This window comes from Eulemur rufifrons, chromosome 8, assembly GCF_041146395.1.
Source record: "Eulemur rufifrons isolate Redbay chromosome 8, OSU_ERuf_1, whole genome shotgun sequence".
Classification (NCBI taxonomy): Eukaryota; Metazoa; Chordata; class Mammalia; order Primates; family Lemuridae; genus Eulemur; species Eulemur rufifrons.
In genome coordinates, this window is record NC_090990.1 from 9,373,209 (window position 1) to 9,390,113 (window position 16,905).

The window sequence follows — 16,905 nt, forward strand, 5'->3', positions numbered from 1 at the left end:
AAATAAATAAAACGAGAAAAGGGAACATAGAGGAGATCTTTTATTTATGGTGATGCTAAGTAGGTAGGAGAGTTGGAAATCTTCCTAGATGTGACTTGATATTTGAGATGAGAAATTTAAATTCTTTCTCTGCCGAAGCCCTTCAGTATTTTCCAAACGTGCTAAGTGACAGTTTCTGCTATGCATGAATTGCCCATGTTTCTGTGAATATAAGAGCAGTATTCTCATCCCTAATCAACCGCTGTCTGCACCATTCTGCCCACAGGAGCAATCCTTCAGTGACCTAGGGGCCAAGTGCAAAGGGTCTCGACACGAGGAGGTCATTCAGCGTCAGAAAAAGGCCTTGTCTGAACTTCGAGCGCGCATTAAAGAACTCGAGAAGGCCTGCTTGGCAAGTAAGTCTCCTCCTTCCTGGCCAGAGCAGCGGAGCCCACACACGGGCTCGCTCTGGGGACTGAGCAACTTGCCAGGACTGTCATCTCTCATCCCCATGATTTCAGAACTGCAAGGACATGGCAGTACAAAAAAAGATGGACAGGCCGTGAGCTCAGAGTGAAGAGCAGGCCTTGAGAGTAAATAAACAGGATTTCAGTGAAGAACTCACTATTGTCCTTTTTCTTATTTCGCTGTGGCCGGGTAGAAACTTTGTCATGGACTAACACTGTCCAAGGATCAGCGTTGGGGAACCTGGTAGAGTACCCCATTTAGCGGGGATAGGGCTCTCTCAAGATTTGGAGCTTACTGTTGGGTAGGGCACGGGGCCAGGGCCAGAAGCCTGGGTTCGAGTCCTGCCCTTGTTCTGTGGCTGAGGGACCTTAGGCTAAGTTCACCCTCGGTGCCTTGGTGCTGGCCTCGGACAAGTCAATAATCTCTGTAGGCCTCAGTTTCCTCATCTGCCAAGGGAGGTCGTGAGGATTAAAACAGGCCTGTGGTAAGTGTCCCCTAAGTAGTAGCTGTGGGTATGACATGAAATAACTTATTCCTGAGCCTTTCTTTTGAGTCTAAATTATTTCTTTTCTAGATCGTAAGGACCACCTGAATGAATCAATTCTAGAATTAAAGACTCTCAGAACGGAAAAAAATGTCCAGAAAATACTATCGGACACAAAACCTGATTTTCCAGCTCTCTCAAGAATAGAGATCCCAGCGGTAACCAAAGAAACTTTGTCTCTGCGGTGACCGGCACGTGGAGCGGGTGGGCCTGTGGGCAGACACCCCCCGGGTGCCCTGGCACCGCCGTATCTGTGGGTGGTTCGGGGCCAGGTCCCCCTGGCGGGCTGGTGTCTGTACTCAGTCGGTGCCCTGGCCGCACCGTTGTCCGGTGTTTGCACAGGAAGGTGGCCTTCTGTGTGAGCACGGCAGGGTGTGTCACTGCATTGCCACTGGGCCAGATCAATCGCTGTAGCGCGGTAGGCCCCCTCTTCACATCACATGTGACACTCTGAAGAACTTGTTCAGTGGGCTGATTTATAACATTATACCTAAAATTTGCCTTTCCCTGTAAACTGAAAAACGTGAAGACATGCAAGGAAGGGAGCCATGACTAAGAGGACATAAGTTCTGGAGCCCCAGGGACCTGTGTCCAAATCCTAGCTCTGCAAGCTGTGTGACTCTGGACAAGGCTCTTAACCTTTCTGGGACTCCATTTCCCAGCTTTAAAATGATGAAAAACCTAAAGGAGATAATTCTGTGATTAGCCCAGTGTCTGGCTCATAGTGAGCACTTAATAAATGATAGCTGTTCTTACTATTAAATATGATTTAAATACTACCATTATTCAAGGAGAACATCTCTTCTTAAAGAGGCACAGGTTTATTTGCCAGGATTTTCAGAGGTGATTTGAATGTGAAATTGAAGGTGCACTCATACCCTAATGGGTGTTTGGGCGTTTGATGGACACGTGACAAGGGACAGCTCGGGTCAGTGTCAATCACAGGACCCGCTGAGTGCACGTTTGCTGCCAAGCCGGATCCAGGCCACACGCAGGCCTTTAGAAGAAATACCAAGTCCATCCTATCGGTACCAACGTTCCCTCCCAACAGTTTTTCTGGACATTTGCTTTAGAGGGTCTTTGGAAATGAGCTGGTTTTCTTGATAAAATCAAACGCTCCTTCCCTGAGGTCGGGAGTGGACAGTCACTCTCCAGGTAGGCGGTCAGCTGGCTTCACAGCCTGACTGTTCCAAGACCTGGCAGCCCCTTGCAGTGACCCCAGTCCCACCACTGACACCACACGACAGGAAACCTCTCAGCTCTCTTAACAGACCTCAGTCCTCCAAGGTTGGCAGGAATTAAAATTAAAAGAAGAGAGGCCGGGCGCGGTGGCTCACGCCTGTAATCCTAGCACTCTGGGAGGCCGAGGCGGGTGGATTGCTCAAGGTCAGGAGTTCGAGACCAGCCTGAGCGAGACCCCGTCTCTACTAAAAATAGAAACACATTATATGGACAGCTAAAAATCTATATAGAAAAAATTAGCCGGGCATGGTGGCGCATGCCTGTAGTCCCAGCTACTCGGGAGGCTGAGGCAGTAGGATCGCTTGAGCCCAGGAGTTTGAGGTTGCTGTGAGCTAAAGCTGACGCCACGGCACTCACTCTAGCCCGGGCAACAAAGTGAGACTCTGTCTCAACAAAAAAAAAAAAAAAAAAAAAAAAAAAGAAGAGAAGCAGCTGGAGGAAGAACAGCTGACATGTACTGAGTGTGTCCTGTGTGCCAGGAATTGGGCTCAGCCTTTCGTTGCCTCATTGAATCCTCACAGCAGCCTGGGTCATGGTCACTATTATTATCCCCATTTTACAGATAAGAAAAATTGAGTCTTCAGAAGGTCAAGTACCTCACCCAAGGTCACAGAGATAATGAATGGCGGAGCCAGGACTGTGTCCCTGGAGGTCGCTAGTCTGCAGAGAAGGAGGTGGGGACAGTGTCATTGAACTTGTAGCCCAAACTCTTCCTTAGGTGACCCTCCCTCAGGACTTCTACCACCTTCAGGAAAAGAGAGGGGACCCTGGAGAGGGGAGCAGAGGGTGCAGCTGAGGGGGCTGCCTTTTACGTTCTCTTGCAGCAAATCTGCCCAATTGTCACCCCCAAACAGCCTCTTTATTCTTATCCCTATAGATAGATAAATACATCCACTCCTAACATAGACAAATATGTCCACCTTACCTATCACAGTCCTATAAAGTCCAAAGACCTATAAAGTTTTAGGGCTCTATATATTTGTAATGGGGTTTGGTTTTGTTTTGTTTAAATCTCAGCGGTTTCCAGTGTAGTGCCAGTAACTGCCACGGGCTGAGATGACTTTGGCCATCATTGCAAACACTAAAATCCCAATTTAGTTGTAAGGAGATCCATGAGGCCTGTTTGTGGCCTGGTGGCTTTTTCGTGCATTTGGTTGGGGCTTTCTGCAGCCAGCTGGCTGTGCCGGGTCTTAGCGCACAGCTGTAAACGCCTGCCGCCTGATGCTCCCTTGCCTGGTTCCACACGAGGGGAGCATTTGGCCAGACTTCCTGGGGGTCTAGTTTCTGCTGCATGCAAATGAGATCCCTTTCATAAAAGGGGGCGGGGGGAATATTTTCTATTTAACCTGCAGTCATTCATTCAACAAACACGCCCCTTCTGTGCCACCGTGTGCCAGGTGCACAGGAGTGGGACGGTGAGCAAACAGCCACACAGCCCCGGTTTCTGCAGAGCTCACATCAAGACCGGGCTTTCTCGGCCTTGGCACTATTGATATTTTGGGCCAGATCATCTGGGCCAGTGGAGGGATGGCCTGTGTGTCACGGGGTGTGTGTGGCATCCTTGCCCTCTACCCACTAGACGCCAGTAGCACTCCCCGTCTTCAGTTGTGACAACCAAAAATGCGTCCAGATGCTGCCAAATGTCCCAGGGGAGGGAACAAAATCCCCCCAACTGAGAGCCACCCTTCTAGAAGGAAGACAATGAGCAGAGATACAGATGATGGATCATTTCAAAGAAAGAGTCATTCTCTGAAGGATAGGAATACAATTACAAGAAAGCAGTTGACAAAGAAATCAGATAGAATGTTCAGGAACCGAAATGAAAATCAACTCTCTTGAGTTATTCTTCAGTAATCACACAGTGCGTTAGCCTCCGGTTGGAGACATTCCGAATGGAACACCAAGAGGGTTTTTCTTTCTTTGTGATTTCAGCCTCAGAGTGGCCTTTACAACCCAGGGTCCAGCTCAGCGATGGAGAAGTCAGGGAGAATGGACGCGTGTGAGGCTTTAGACCTCAGTGAAAAGCTGGTATGTACATGTGACATCTGTCCCCCGCCCCCAAAGCCTGGGTCCCCTGCAGTCGTTGTTAACCATAAGATAGATTAGCTAAATATCAACCTCATATACCTATTTCGTTGTTCTAATAACTCTGCAAGACCCATGTATTATCCCAGCATGGGTCAGAAATTGCATAGCCTAATTTCTTGGAAAACTGGGTGGTTAGAATGAATGTTTACATCTGTTGTCATTTCCCCCTGGGTTCTCAAACAAGGCAAAGTGTGAATGGATATGGAGAAAATGAAAGGCGTACTAAAGCCCAGTTGCGCGCCTTTTCAAAGCATTTGTTTGTTCTCTGCAATTGCAGAAAACAAATAAAATAGAATTAGACGTTTGCTTCCTTAAAGCGGCCACCAGCAGTCTCGGGCGATGCCTCTGATCCGCAGTTGCTCTCCTTGCAGTACATGGACATGAGCAAAACGCTGGGGAGTCTGATGAACATCAAGGACATGTCGGGTCACATGTCCATGAAGTGCCTCTCCCCCAAAGAGAGGGAGAGAGTCAGCCAGCTTCGACAGAGGGACCTCGATCTGGTGTTTGATAAGATCACCCAACTCAAGAGCCGGCTGGAGAGGAAAGAGGAGCTTTTGCGAGGATACGAGAAGGACATCGAACAGCTCAGGTACTGCGGGACCCCGTGTCCCCGTGGAAAGGCCCAGGCCTCCCTTCTCCTGGCAGGGAGACACCTCAGCCTGGGACCAAAGGGCAGAGGCCTGAGTGCGGAATGACCTGAATGTCAGCAGGGGGAGGGACAGCGACCAGGCCCAGGCCCGACAGAGGCGAGTCTGTGTGTGAGAAGGCGGCCATGGAAGTGCTCGGGTGTCCCCGATCTGTATGCCGTCTTCCTGTGCGAGCTGCACCTTTTGTGACCCTTGGCTTATGACTTACCACCTGTGTGGCCGTGACAGTTGTGTACTTTGAATAGCTGCAGTCCCCGGGAAGGTGGGAGGCGCTGGCGGCATACCCTTGGCCATGCTCCCGCCATGCAGACTCCGCCGAGGAGGAGCTGTTTGTGCTGCCCTCTGCCCCCAAATCCTTGTCACACTCTCAGCTTGTAAAAACGGGCCTCCACGAGCCCTCTGTGGAGGTCTTTGGAGAGGCTTCGGGGTCTGGGATGCTGAGGATGGATGGGAACGAGGAGAGAAAAGAGACTGTCCCCCCTGTGCCCCCAGGCAGAGCAAAGTGTCCATCCAGATGTACCAGGCACAGGTGGCCAAGCTGGAGGACGACATCTACAAAGAGGCGGAAGAGAAGGCCCTGCTGAAGGAGGCCCTGGAGCGCACAGAGCACCAGCTGTACCAGGAGAAGAGGGTCAACAGGACGGTCAAGCAGCAGAAGGTGAGACGCCTCTGCCCGGGCCGAAGCTCCCAGCTGCCCTCGGCAGCCTTTGGCGATGGCAGAGCTGGTGCAGGAGCGTTTGCTGATGCGAAGGAGGCGGCAGAATAGCCTCAGCATCAGACAGACGCAGGTTCACACCGGAGCTCTCCCACCTACTGTGTGACCTGAGGCAGGTTTCTTAACCTCCCTGAGACTCGTGGTGCTCATCTTTTTAATCTCTTTAAATGGTGGCTGCTATTCATATTTGTCTTGTTCTGCCAGGTGCTGGAAGACATAGGTGAATAAGCTCTCTGAGAACGGAGATTTGGGCTGGCTATTCTGAGCGCCTGGAGCATAGGAGACACCCAGTAACTACTTGGTGAATGGATAGGGGACGGACGACAGGCTGAGGGATGGACAGATGGACGGATGGGTGGATGGATGCATAGATGGACACTGGACCACAACGTGGGCAGGTGGATGGGAGGATGGATGTCCTCGGAGACATTTGGTGGAACAGACGGGTGAAGAGCTGACTTCAGGCTGACGCAGTGTGGTGAGGGCTGTGTCAGGACGGTGCCTGGGGCCCTGTGGCCCAGGAGGGGGCATCCACCCAGCCTAGAGCAGTCAGCGAGGGCCTCCCAAAGCCTTCAGACCTACGCTGAGCTGCAAAGGAGGGTTGGAGTTTGTCCACCAAAAGGACAGGTGGGTGGACATTCCAGGCCAAAGGAGCCGAGGAAAGGCATGAGGATGAGGCCTGCTCCCTGGCACGGAGCTGGAAATAGCATTGGCTTGAGAAATCCAGATTCCAGGCTCAGGCTGGGGGCCCAGCCAAAATGGGTTGACCCTCCCCTCCCCCAGTATCTCATCTGTAACACGGTACAGGAGTTGGTCGGCCCTGGGTTCAAATCTTCCACTTATTAACTGTGTGACCTTGTGCAAGTTTCTTCCCCTCTCTGAGCCTTGCTTTGCCCACCAGTAAGTGAGAGCTCACAGCCCCTGCCTCGCGGGGCGTCGTGAGGAAGGCGTCCCTCGCCCTCCACACTCTCGCTGTCTGAACTCGGGAGCCAAGTGCATTGGGATGGTGAGGGGACTTGTGCCGTCTTTAAAGTCCCCACTCAGGTCCCAGCACCAGCAGGTGGATGTTGCCTTCCCTGTGCTGCCCGTGGCCTGAGCACGTGGTCTCTCAGGTCGGTCCTGTGACCAGCGCCCAGACGGTTTCAAAAGCCCCTTGACCACCCTGAGCTGCCAGGTGGCTGGCAGAAGGGCTTTCGTGTTTGCAGTTTACACCTTGGTCCATCCGCTCCTGCAGTCCCCGAGCGTGTCTTTGGGCCTCCTCCGGACCAGGCACTGGAACGGTGACTTCTAAATAGAATCAGAGTCTCCCTTTCCCTTGACTCGCGCCTACGGCAGAGCAGATCTCAAGGCTGGTGTCAGGCAAACAGGGAAAACAACCACGGTCACCGTCCCTCTTCATGAGGTCTACAGGCCGGGCGCTGGGCCCGTCTGTGCCTTGCGGCCGCGGTCAGGTTTCTGAATGCCTCCAACAGCCCTGCCGGGTACAGCGATCCCACCTTACAGACCAGCAGGCTGAGCCTCAATTAAGAGACTCGCCCGGGTTCACACAGTAGCTGGTGAGGAGGGCCGGGACTGCGCCCCAGGGCTCTCCTGCCCCAGCGCCCGGGCTCTCTGCTGGGCTGGCCCGAGTCTCTGCCTTGTCATTGGTAGCTTTTCTGCCTGGGCGCTGTGTGTGTGTGTGGGCACACTCACACGTGTGTTTCAGAGTGTGTGTGTGTGTGTGTGTGTGTTGTCTGCCTGAGCTCAGAGGAGACCGAGCCCCCATAGAAGGAAGCCCCCTGCCCAACCAGCAGGCACTGGTGGGTGAGTCCCCCGGAGGCCGCCCTCCACCCTGCGAACCTCCACAAGGCCCCCTGGCTTGCAGCCCCAGACACGAGGGCAGCCATCCTGCTCTGACGGAGCCCGGATGTGGCACTTCTAGCATTCCCCGCTCTGAATTAAACATCACAGCCCCAGTCTGCGCGTGTCATGGGGCTGCCTCGGGCAGAGGCTGGCTTCCTTTCACTCTGTGCCACGCCGGGGAGAGCTGGGCAGCGACAGAGGTCTGGCCGGTCCTTTGATGTGCCCTCTGGAGAGCTGGCTCCTTCCCGAGGCGTCCCCCACATCCCCCAGGGCTTGGCAGGCCGGGCCCCAAAGCAGAGACACCAAACCACAGAATGAGACGGCAAAGGGCCCCAAAAAGCCCATTGTCATGTGCTGGCTGAAAATGTAAGAAAACCTGAGGATTTACATAATCAGCTTCACATGCATTATTCATGCGCCGCCTCATTCACACACAAGGCAGGGCCGGGCCAGCCTGTTTGGCACCAGACCGCCTTCCATGGAGGAGGGTCTGAAACGGCCACGTTGAGCCCGTGTCGGGGTCCCCAGGAGAGCTAGAGCCGGGAACTCTCAAATTCATGGAAGTTACAACGCAGGGAAAGATTGGATAGGAGCCGTGGCACGATCACGGCAAAGCTGATGGCCATTCACGGAGCTCACCACCTGCGGGCACGCGCCTCACCTCACGTCACCTGCAAGGAGAGCTGGCGGTGCCAGCCCCTGAGAGGGTGGACGGAGGGTGGCATTACCCCGATACTCAGCAGCAGAAACGGGACCCCCGATCTCAGCCCTCCCAGCCCCTCCATGGGACAGTGTGACCGTGACAGTGACCCAGGCTGTGCCCCATCTGGTCCACTTCCTGCATTGCCAGGCAAGGCAACGGTGTCCTCAGAGCTAAGAGGCGGACTTTGGAGTCAAATAGGGTTCAAGCCCACCTCTGCCCCCGAGAGACCCTCAGTCGGTGACTTTACCTCTAAGTCTCAGGTTTCTCAACAGCAGCAACAACGGCAGCAGTGGGGCCTCCTTCCTGGGCCAGGGAGGGTAAGTGGAGTAACGCGGGCAGCGCCCGGCACGCGGCGGGCTCGGTCACTCGGTTACCACGGGGAAGAGAAAAGGCAACTCACGGATGGTGGGGACAATCCCTGCATTTCTTTGAGAGAGCTTCCTGCCCGCTGACGAGTCCAGCAAACCCCGAGCTTTCCCTCTGGTCCTCCTACAGCCGGCAGCGCCTTTGTGCAGCTGTCTGTTCTGTTTGGTCAATACAGCCAGGGCTACGGCCAAGAAAGGGCCGATACTTCTCATGAATGGGCTAAGACCGGAATTTTCAATAGAGAAGCTTTAAATGCACAGAAGATGCCCTTTGAGAAGTACACAGACCATTTCTTAGGCCTTTAGTAGGACTTGAAGTGTGAGAACAGCTGAAATGCATGGGCAGCTTCTGGCTGGGGCGGCAGCTCCGCTCCCCCTCCAGGCTCCAGCCAACCAAATCCTGGCCAAGGGGCTTGGCTTTGCCAGGTGGTCTCAGCTGGGCTGGAGCCCCTAACCGTCCCTCTGCTTAGTGAGCTCAGATCCCTCATCTTTACGATGAGGATAAAAATGGTGCCTAACTCATAAGGGTCAATTCCATGAGAACACGCATACAAAACCCTTAGCAGGCAGGGCTCGGTGGCTCATGCCTGTAATCTCAGAACTTTGGGAGGACAAGGTGGGAGGATTGCTCGAGGCCAGGAGTTTGAGACCAGCCTAGGCAACATAGTGAGACCCCATCTCTACAAAAAAACTAAGAAAAATTAGCTGGATGTGGTGCCACCAGACTGTAGTCCCAGCTACTCAGGAGGCTGAGGCAGGAGGATCACTTGAGCCCAGGAGTTCAAGGCTGCAATGAGCTATGATCACACCACTGCACTCCAGCCTGGGTGGCAGAGGCTGTCTCTAAATAAATAAATAATAAATAAAATAAACAAATGAATAAAATAAAATACAACTCTTAGCAATTAGGACCACTCAGTGCATGCTCTTATACCATCATCACTATCATCACTATTCTATTCAACTCACTATTTTCCAAGAGTTCCTTGGGCCCAGATATTCTCAAGTTCTTGGTTTCCTCGGTGCCACTGTGTGTTTTTGACCGATGAGTAGAAATTGGGAGATGTTGTGTAGGATGAGAATGGGACGGGGGGCTTGGGAGTGGTGCCCTCGGGCCCACGGAAGGATGCAAAAGGAAAATGTGGTTAGAGTGCAGTTAGGGTGCGGTGCGTGGGTAAAAGACAGCTCAAGAAGACCACCACTCCCCACCCATCTGCGGGTCACCAATTCCAGCGAGTCCCAGTGTCTCCTGGAACCCGCAGAGGTGTGGCTCAGACTGGGACAGGTAAGAACATACTCAACACTCTCTTGCTCACCTGATATTTTCGCTCAGGAACGCGTAGAGGAGCTCGAACAGAGAAATGCAAAAGAACCAACACCTTGCAACTGTTTCCTCAAAGAGAAGGAGAGGCAGGTACGGAGAGGTGTTCTGATGTCGCAGCCAGACACAAAGTAGAGGCAGTCTGGCGCACAGGGTAAGAGCTGAGGGCGTGTAAACACCCCAGGAACACCACACACCTCCACTCCCGTCCCTTCCCAGCCCCAGCCGCTGACCCCACCTGCCTGCGGTTTGAACAAGTGGCCTAAGAGACAAGCGAAGCAGCCACAGCGATATCTTGAGGTGAGAGAAGGCAGCGGGGAAACGCAAGTGTCGTTTTGGCTGACGGAGCAACCATCCTAGGCGCTCAGTGATGTGGGGCCTTGGAGACAAGGTCATGAGAGGAGGGAGGAGCAGGCAATCCCGGAGCCCCTGCCCTAAGGACGGTATAAGTGGGGTGAAGGAAGGGGGGAAGTGGATCCAGAAGGAAGTCAGGAACGAGGGGGAAGTGCCTATTGTATCGGCTTCTGCACCTGCCGAGGGGGAGTCCCGGCCTTCCTGGCAGCCAAGGAGAAATGGAAAGCCAGCCTGGTCTGCAGCTCACGGTGGGAGGCTCACACGTGTTCATAGGACAAAGTCGTTGATGTAAAGAGCAACAGCCCAAGATGCGGAAGCAGCGCCTTGCTGGCTGTGCCGCATCTCAGAACAGCTCTGGAGCCAGGTGGTGCCACCACCTCCCAGTGAGTCCCGTAAAGTCCAGTGACAGCAGGTCTGGTGGGGGCTGGGCTCCGCTCTGCAGGGCTCAGCTGTCCACTGATTGGACTTAGCCCAGGAGCGGACTTGGGAGCAGTGTTCACACTGGAGCTCCCCGGAGCCCCTGGGTCCCCAGGAGGGGTGTGGCTGTCAACACCCCACGCCTTGTCTCCACCAGAGCAGCTCTCCTTCATCTGTTTCATATGCCAAGGTCCTCACAGGCTTTTGCTCGGGTAAAGGGTTCTGCTGGGGCAGAAAAAGAAGGAAGGAAGGAAGGAGGGTAAGAAGGAAGGGAGGGAGGGAGGAAGGGAGGAAGAAAGGTTGGTTTAGAACCACTGCTTTAAGATATCTGGGAATTTGGATGGTGACTGTCCTCTGAGTGCAGCGCCTCTCAGTAAGTTTGTGATCAGTATTGAGCGGCTGCAGCTCGAGGCCTCCTAGAGGGCAACTGTCAGCTAAATACGGGCTTGAGGCCTTCGCAGATGGTTGCTTTGTAAGGACGGAAGAGACTTACGAGCACTGACGCCCCTGTCCCAAAGGACAACCTGACCCGCTTCCCCCGTGAGTTTTGGGAGTGCTACACAGGGTCACCAGAAAAAAGGGGGGAAACCAAACAGGATGCCCAGTTATTTAGTATAAGATAACAAATAGTTATTTAGTGTAAGCAGGTCCAAATATTGCAGGGGACTTACTTATACTTCTAAAAAGTGTTTGTTTTCATTCTGAAATTCAAGTTTACCGGCAGCCTTTATTTAATCTGGCCGCTCTCCAACAGCTATTTACTGAGCGCCAACTAGATGCCAGGGTGGGAGGCTCTGAGCAGATGTCACAAAATGGCAGCCCACCGATGTACTGCTTTTGGCTCATGGGATGTTTTTTGTTTTGGGTTTTTTTTTTTTTTTTTTTTAAGTAACATTTCAAAACAGGGCACTTTCACAAAATACGCTGGATTTCTGGCTTCTCTGGGAAACCTGGATGCTGTGGCAGCACTAGGCCCACGATCCCACAGGCCACCTTAGGACCCGTGCTCCAGGGTTTGCTGCTGTCCCGATTTCACCCTCTTCTTTTACTTCCCTGGCCCCTGGCAGCATCAGGTTGGGGACCCCAGGTGAAGCTCAGGGCTCTGAGAGGGAGACCGCAGCTCAGCTCCCTCCCTCCCTGCTGTATCTCCAGCGCCCAGCGGGTGCTCTGTCTTCAGAGAGCTGTCCCTGCAGTACAGGTGTCTTGTGGACACCAGTCAGCAACTGTAGATCAAACCCCAGGGCAATAGCAAGCTTCAGATTTGGGGGAACGGTGGCTCCCAAACAGGCCCCCCTGTAGTCCCTGGTCTCCCTGCAGGGAGTTTAGCCACTGTGGGTCCCATCGTGCCTGAGCTGTTGGGACGCTTAGGTAGAAAACCACCTGCTCTGGAAGGCTCTGCTTCCAGATTCGTCCTCCAAGAAGAGTGCAGGGCTCCTCACCGGCCCCCCAGGTGGCCAGTCTCTTCTGCTGGAACCTGGAACAAAGGTCCCCAAGAGACTCAGCAGGACAGCGCACCAGGGCTCCCAAAGCTGTGCCCCCACCCGCCCCAGACCATGTCACCACTCCCTGTTCCTGCAAAGGCCCCATGTTCCAAATCAGTAGCATCTGCAAGTTGAGAAAAACCCATGTTTCTTTTATTCAGAAGGCAAAGAGGAACAGAAGCTAAATTTTGTTAATATTTTTTCTGTATTAAAGAGACGAGTGTTTGTAGAGATGGTGAAGAAAAAGATGCAGAACTCAAATTCCCAGGTGAGCCAGAAAGAGAAGAGAGAGCACAGTGGGATGTCAGCAGGAACCCAGCTGACCATAGTCCTGTAGCTGTTATGTACTGAGCGCTTAGTGTGTGTCGGGCACAGAGCTGAGCACCCAGCCATCATCGCAGCACCCTGTGGGTATTGTTATCGTCCCCAATTTACAGATGAGGGGTCTGAGGCTCAGAGACTTTAATTGGTCAGAGCCACACAACTAAGTAGGAGAACTCTATGGAACTCCGTGTGATTGTGACCACAGGTGAGCGCCCCTTGCTCTCCTTCAGGTAGTAAACCTGATATGGTTTGGGTGGCATTTCTCTTGAATTTCAAGGAGCATCCTCTAGAATACTCTTTTTTAAGAGTCGATAATCAAGGCTCTGAAGTCTCAGACATGTTGAACCGTTGCCATTCACAGTTCAACCCTGGAACTGGAATTGACCCAACCCGTATTCCGCTTTGCAGAAAGTAGAGGCACGCTCTCAGGAAGCTTGAAAGCTAAATACGTTTTGAGTGAATGAGAGAGGAGATAGATATATTCGAGTTTGACAAAAGGCCACAGTTATTTTGAGACAACAAAATTATCATTGGAAAAACCAAAGATATTCTGTGCAAGGGACCTTTTTGGAAAATAGAAGCCTCTTCTCAACCAGCACCCTTGTCCTAAGACTAGAAGGCAGCTACTGCCCTTAGCAGGATGTTAGGAGGATAGAGGGTGTCCCCAGGCTCCCCTAGACCCGAGACCTTTGCCGCCCTGCAACGGGGGAAGAGGGGGGAGGCTTGTTGCTTAATCATCCGTGCACCCGGGAGAGACGGGAGCAGGCAGACACTGCCCTACACTAGGTTTTGGCTGACGGAGTAAAATGACAAAGGAGTCCAGATGGGCCCCGGACATTGTGAGAATATTGTGTTTCTCTGCGATGTGAAGCCCCCTGGAATTTCAGGCCTCCTCTGGCCTCAACAGAATGCGGGCAGATGGTGCTTCAGCCACGAGCAGAGTTATCTTCCCATTTCCCAGTCTTCCCGCCAGGGCTTAGGAGTTTGGCGTCTAGGATCTCCTCGGTTCAAAAGGATTTCCTCCAGGTTCCTAGCAAACTGTAGTTGGGGTCTCCCTCCCCTATCACCTGCCTTGAGTCCAGAGGGTGACAGAGTCATCGTGACCACCTTAAAGAAGGCAGGCCCCGTAAGATCCACTCCTTCCGTCTTGCCCATTCATAAAAGTCTCTCTCTAGGAAGCTTCAGAACTGGAATCTCTTCTATTTTCAAGGCCCTGTGGGTTTTTGTTTTCTGTGCTCCAAAATGCCATTCATTGATTTTTTTTTCATTGTGGCTACCAGTCGTTTACAATTGTTTGTGGTTTGTAAGCTAAATAGGAAAATTTTCTAGGCCACCTACTGTGCTAAGCACTGGGGAGAGAAGGGTGAACAAAAAGAGAGACTGTCCTGGCCCTCTGTCGATCAACAGATACTGAGAGCCTGCGACCACGTGGCAGAGTCTGTCCAGGTGCTGAGGTTCGATCACGCACCCTCCAAGGGGTCAGTGTCACCCCTGAAAGGGCAAAAACCTGAGGGCTGCCCAATGGCAAAAACTCATTCATTTTCTATATAAAGCACAGATATGTATCTATACAGATATGTAGATTTCCATGTATATGTATAGTATATATGTGCACAGTGCTATCTATAAAGGGGCGGGAGGCATTGGGAAAAATGTCTAAGAAGTCTGGGGGGGGCCAATAATGAAAAAACGGTTGAGAAACACAAAATTAGATCAATGAAAACATAAAAATCCCTGCCTTCCTGGCTTACAGTCTTGGGCCATTTTTTTTTAAACGTAAATGCACGTAATGATTAAAAAAAATTCTTGTGTGCAAAGTGTCTTGAGGGCCGTGGCCCGTGGACTGAGCTCGGGAGCGTGTTTCACAGGGACCTGCCCAGTCGGGGCACCAGGAAGGGCCTGCCTGGGCGGGGGGAGACCTGAGCTTGTGTGGAATGGGCAGGGGGCTGCCTAGATGCCCGCAGCTGCTGGAAGCAGCCACCCCAGTGGGTCCTGAGTTAATTTCCACCTGGTCGTCGCCATTTAAACCTCTGCCTTTTCACTCTAAGGGCGAGGCAGGTGGCTCCAATGCGTGGTGTCAGGGTGGACTCACTGGCTCCCCAGCCCCTCTGCCCACACGTGCATTGGCACACTGCCAGTCTCATCCCCTCCCAGGTCAGCCTTCCCTGCTGCCTTCTGCTGCCCCCTCCCTCGTCACACCAAAAAGAGAACCAAAGCTCCTTCTGTGGCGCTTCCCAGCCCAGGCTCCTGGCAGACCTGGGGGTGGGGGCGCCAGGGACCTGGGATTCTTTATTTTTAACAAACTCCCTGGCTCCAACCCCGACCGCCGACTCCACACCGGGTCAGGGCACTGGCATTTGGGAACCGCCCACAGTCAGCAATTTTATTGAAAATCCAATGAAGAGGAATATAAAGGAAGGGTTGTTTAGAGGGAAAGCCTTTTGATGTTTGCCGTTTTCTTTTTCCCTGGGCACTCGGACTAATATTGACTTTGTGGGCTGGTGTAGCAATTTTAGCCTTTCTCACCCTGAAACGATCTGGAATGTAGTCTCAAACACATTCCAGGCTCCCGGCGGCTCCTGGCACAGGTCTCGGGGTGATTTTTAAACCAGGCTTAAGGTGAAAAGAACTTAAGGGATGGTCCTAACAGACCCTTTTATTGAAATCCTCCCGGAATCTCCTCTTGGCCCTCTGAGGAAGACGGGACTGATGTTCTGGTCCCTGTTTGACAGACGAGGAGACCGAGGGCGATGTAGTAAGTGGCAGGGCTGAAATTCGACCACCCACCCAGCCCTCTTGCCCCAGGAATATGCGGGTCCTGCAGGCTGGAGTGGAAGGTCTGTAGATCGGGTTGGTGGTTTAAGCACTGCTGGAAAGAAACTTTCAAATCACAGAAGTATCTACAGTGTGTACAAAACTGCGTGTGAGGGAGACTCTTGGGCTGCAGGTTACAGAAACCTACTCAGAAAGGGGGGCGGGGACTCTCCTAAGGGTACAGAAGTCCCAGCCTCATGAAAAGGAAGGGAGAGAACTGGGAAGCCGTGGGACCCCGGGCACCATCCCTCACGCCCGTGTACACACGTGCACACACACAGCACATGCCGTCTGTCCTCTCCACACCTCTGCTGACTTCTCTCTCCAGTCGTGTGACAGGAAGGGATAACCTCACAGTCCGCCAGTTCAAAGGACCAGCCCAAGAAGTGAGTGGCATCTCAGAGTCCCTAGCCCCAAATCCTGAGGGCAATCATTTGAAAAGCACAGCTGTGCCAAGTGTACGGTCAATCAGCTGTGACCAGGGAGTAGGGTGTGCACTTGGCTGCCGGGACACCCCCATGGGGGTGGGAAGTGCTCAGAGGGTTAGACAGACCCCTTCAAATGTACTGCGTTTTCTCCTCTAAGCCGTCAGAGACCTAAGACGTTCAATTCAGTAACAGCTTTTCGGGAGAAACACCATCACAGTGAATGTGCTCATCATAAGAAACTCCTGGTTTACATGAGAATGTAAACAGGGGAAGAAATATCTGTATATCAGGCAGAGTGTACCCCAAAACACTGATAAAGCTTATCTTTGGGTAGTGTGATAATGATAAATCATCTTTTCTCCTTTTTGCTCATATCTATGTATGCATATATATATATATATATATATATATATATATTACATTTTGTGTTTAAAAAATAACAAAACCATTTGAGTGAAACATTTTGGGATCTTGCTGCAATTACAGAATTTGTGTGTGTGTTCCTCTTGCCCGTTGAAGGTTGGAGTCAAGAAAGCCATCCTAAAGATGGACCAGGAAAGAGAGATGCTGAAGAAAGAAGCCTCCAGCAGATCCAGCGAGAGCCTGTCGCTTTTGAAGCCTGGCGGAAGGAACTAGAGAAGTGTCCGTCATCCCACCGGCCTTACGTGATCCTCTGCGAGTCCATCTGACTCTTCTGTCTTCTGTCAAAATACTAAGATGCTTTTGTAGGACTTTAAAGATTGTTACCCTAGTATTTTCTTTCTAGACTGATATTTTGCACAATATTGTATTTTGGAGAGTGTGGGGGAGGGGTTCTTTTTTTTAAATGCCTATGAATGTTCACATACTCAGGTATATGATGAATACAGGTTTGTCACCCTGACTCCTAGGCCTGGTAGGTACAATTATGTGGTTCCACATTTGGGTCACGTTGTAACCAAACATCAAACCTTCAAGGAGCTCCAAGAGACCCCATTGAGAAAACCCAAGACTCGTGCTGGAGCCACAGGGCAGGATGGTAACCTCAGGGCTATGGGGGGCATGGCATGGTGAATTTATATCTCCATTTATTATAATAAATTTAGAATGCCAATCAGTTTTATTGCTTCCGTAATAATGACTAAAATTTATATGGCACTCTAGGGTCTTCAGAACACTTCTCATGTAATC

The 16,905-nt window shown here is 52.1% G+C and overlaps 1 protein-coding gene across 1 annotated transcript in view; it reads left to right on the forward strand.

Annotated features, from left to right (window-relative positions):
• The window catches only part of FHAD1 (forkhead associated phosphopeptide binding domain 1), a 115,038-nt gene extending 98,390 nt beyond the window's left edge, over positions 1–16,648 (forward strand). The window contains exons 26-33 of the mRNA XM_069477353.1: positions 266–395; positions 1,022–1,149; positions 4,166–4,261; positions 4,693–4,913; positions 5,464–5,629; positions 9,930–10,010; positions 12,384–12,437; positions 16,255–16,648. Of these exons, the coding sequence (XP_069333454.1) occupies positions 266–395; positions 1,022–1,149; positions 4,166–4,261; positions 4,693–4,913; positions 5,464–5,629; positions 9,930–10,010; positions 12,384–12,437; positions 16,255–16,371 (993 nt within the window). The 3' untranslated portion in view covers positions 16,372–16,648. The remainder of the gene's footprint in view (positions 1–265; positions 396–1,021; positions 1,150–4,165; positions 4,262–4,692; positions 4,914–5,463; positions 5,630–9,929; positions 10,011–12,383; positions 12,438–16,254) is intronic.
• Positions 16,649–16,905: the final 257 nt, after the last annotated feature.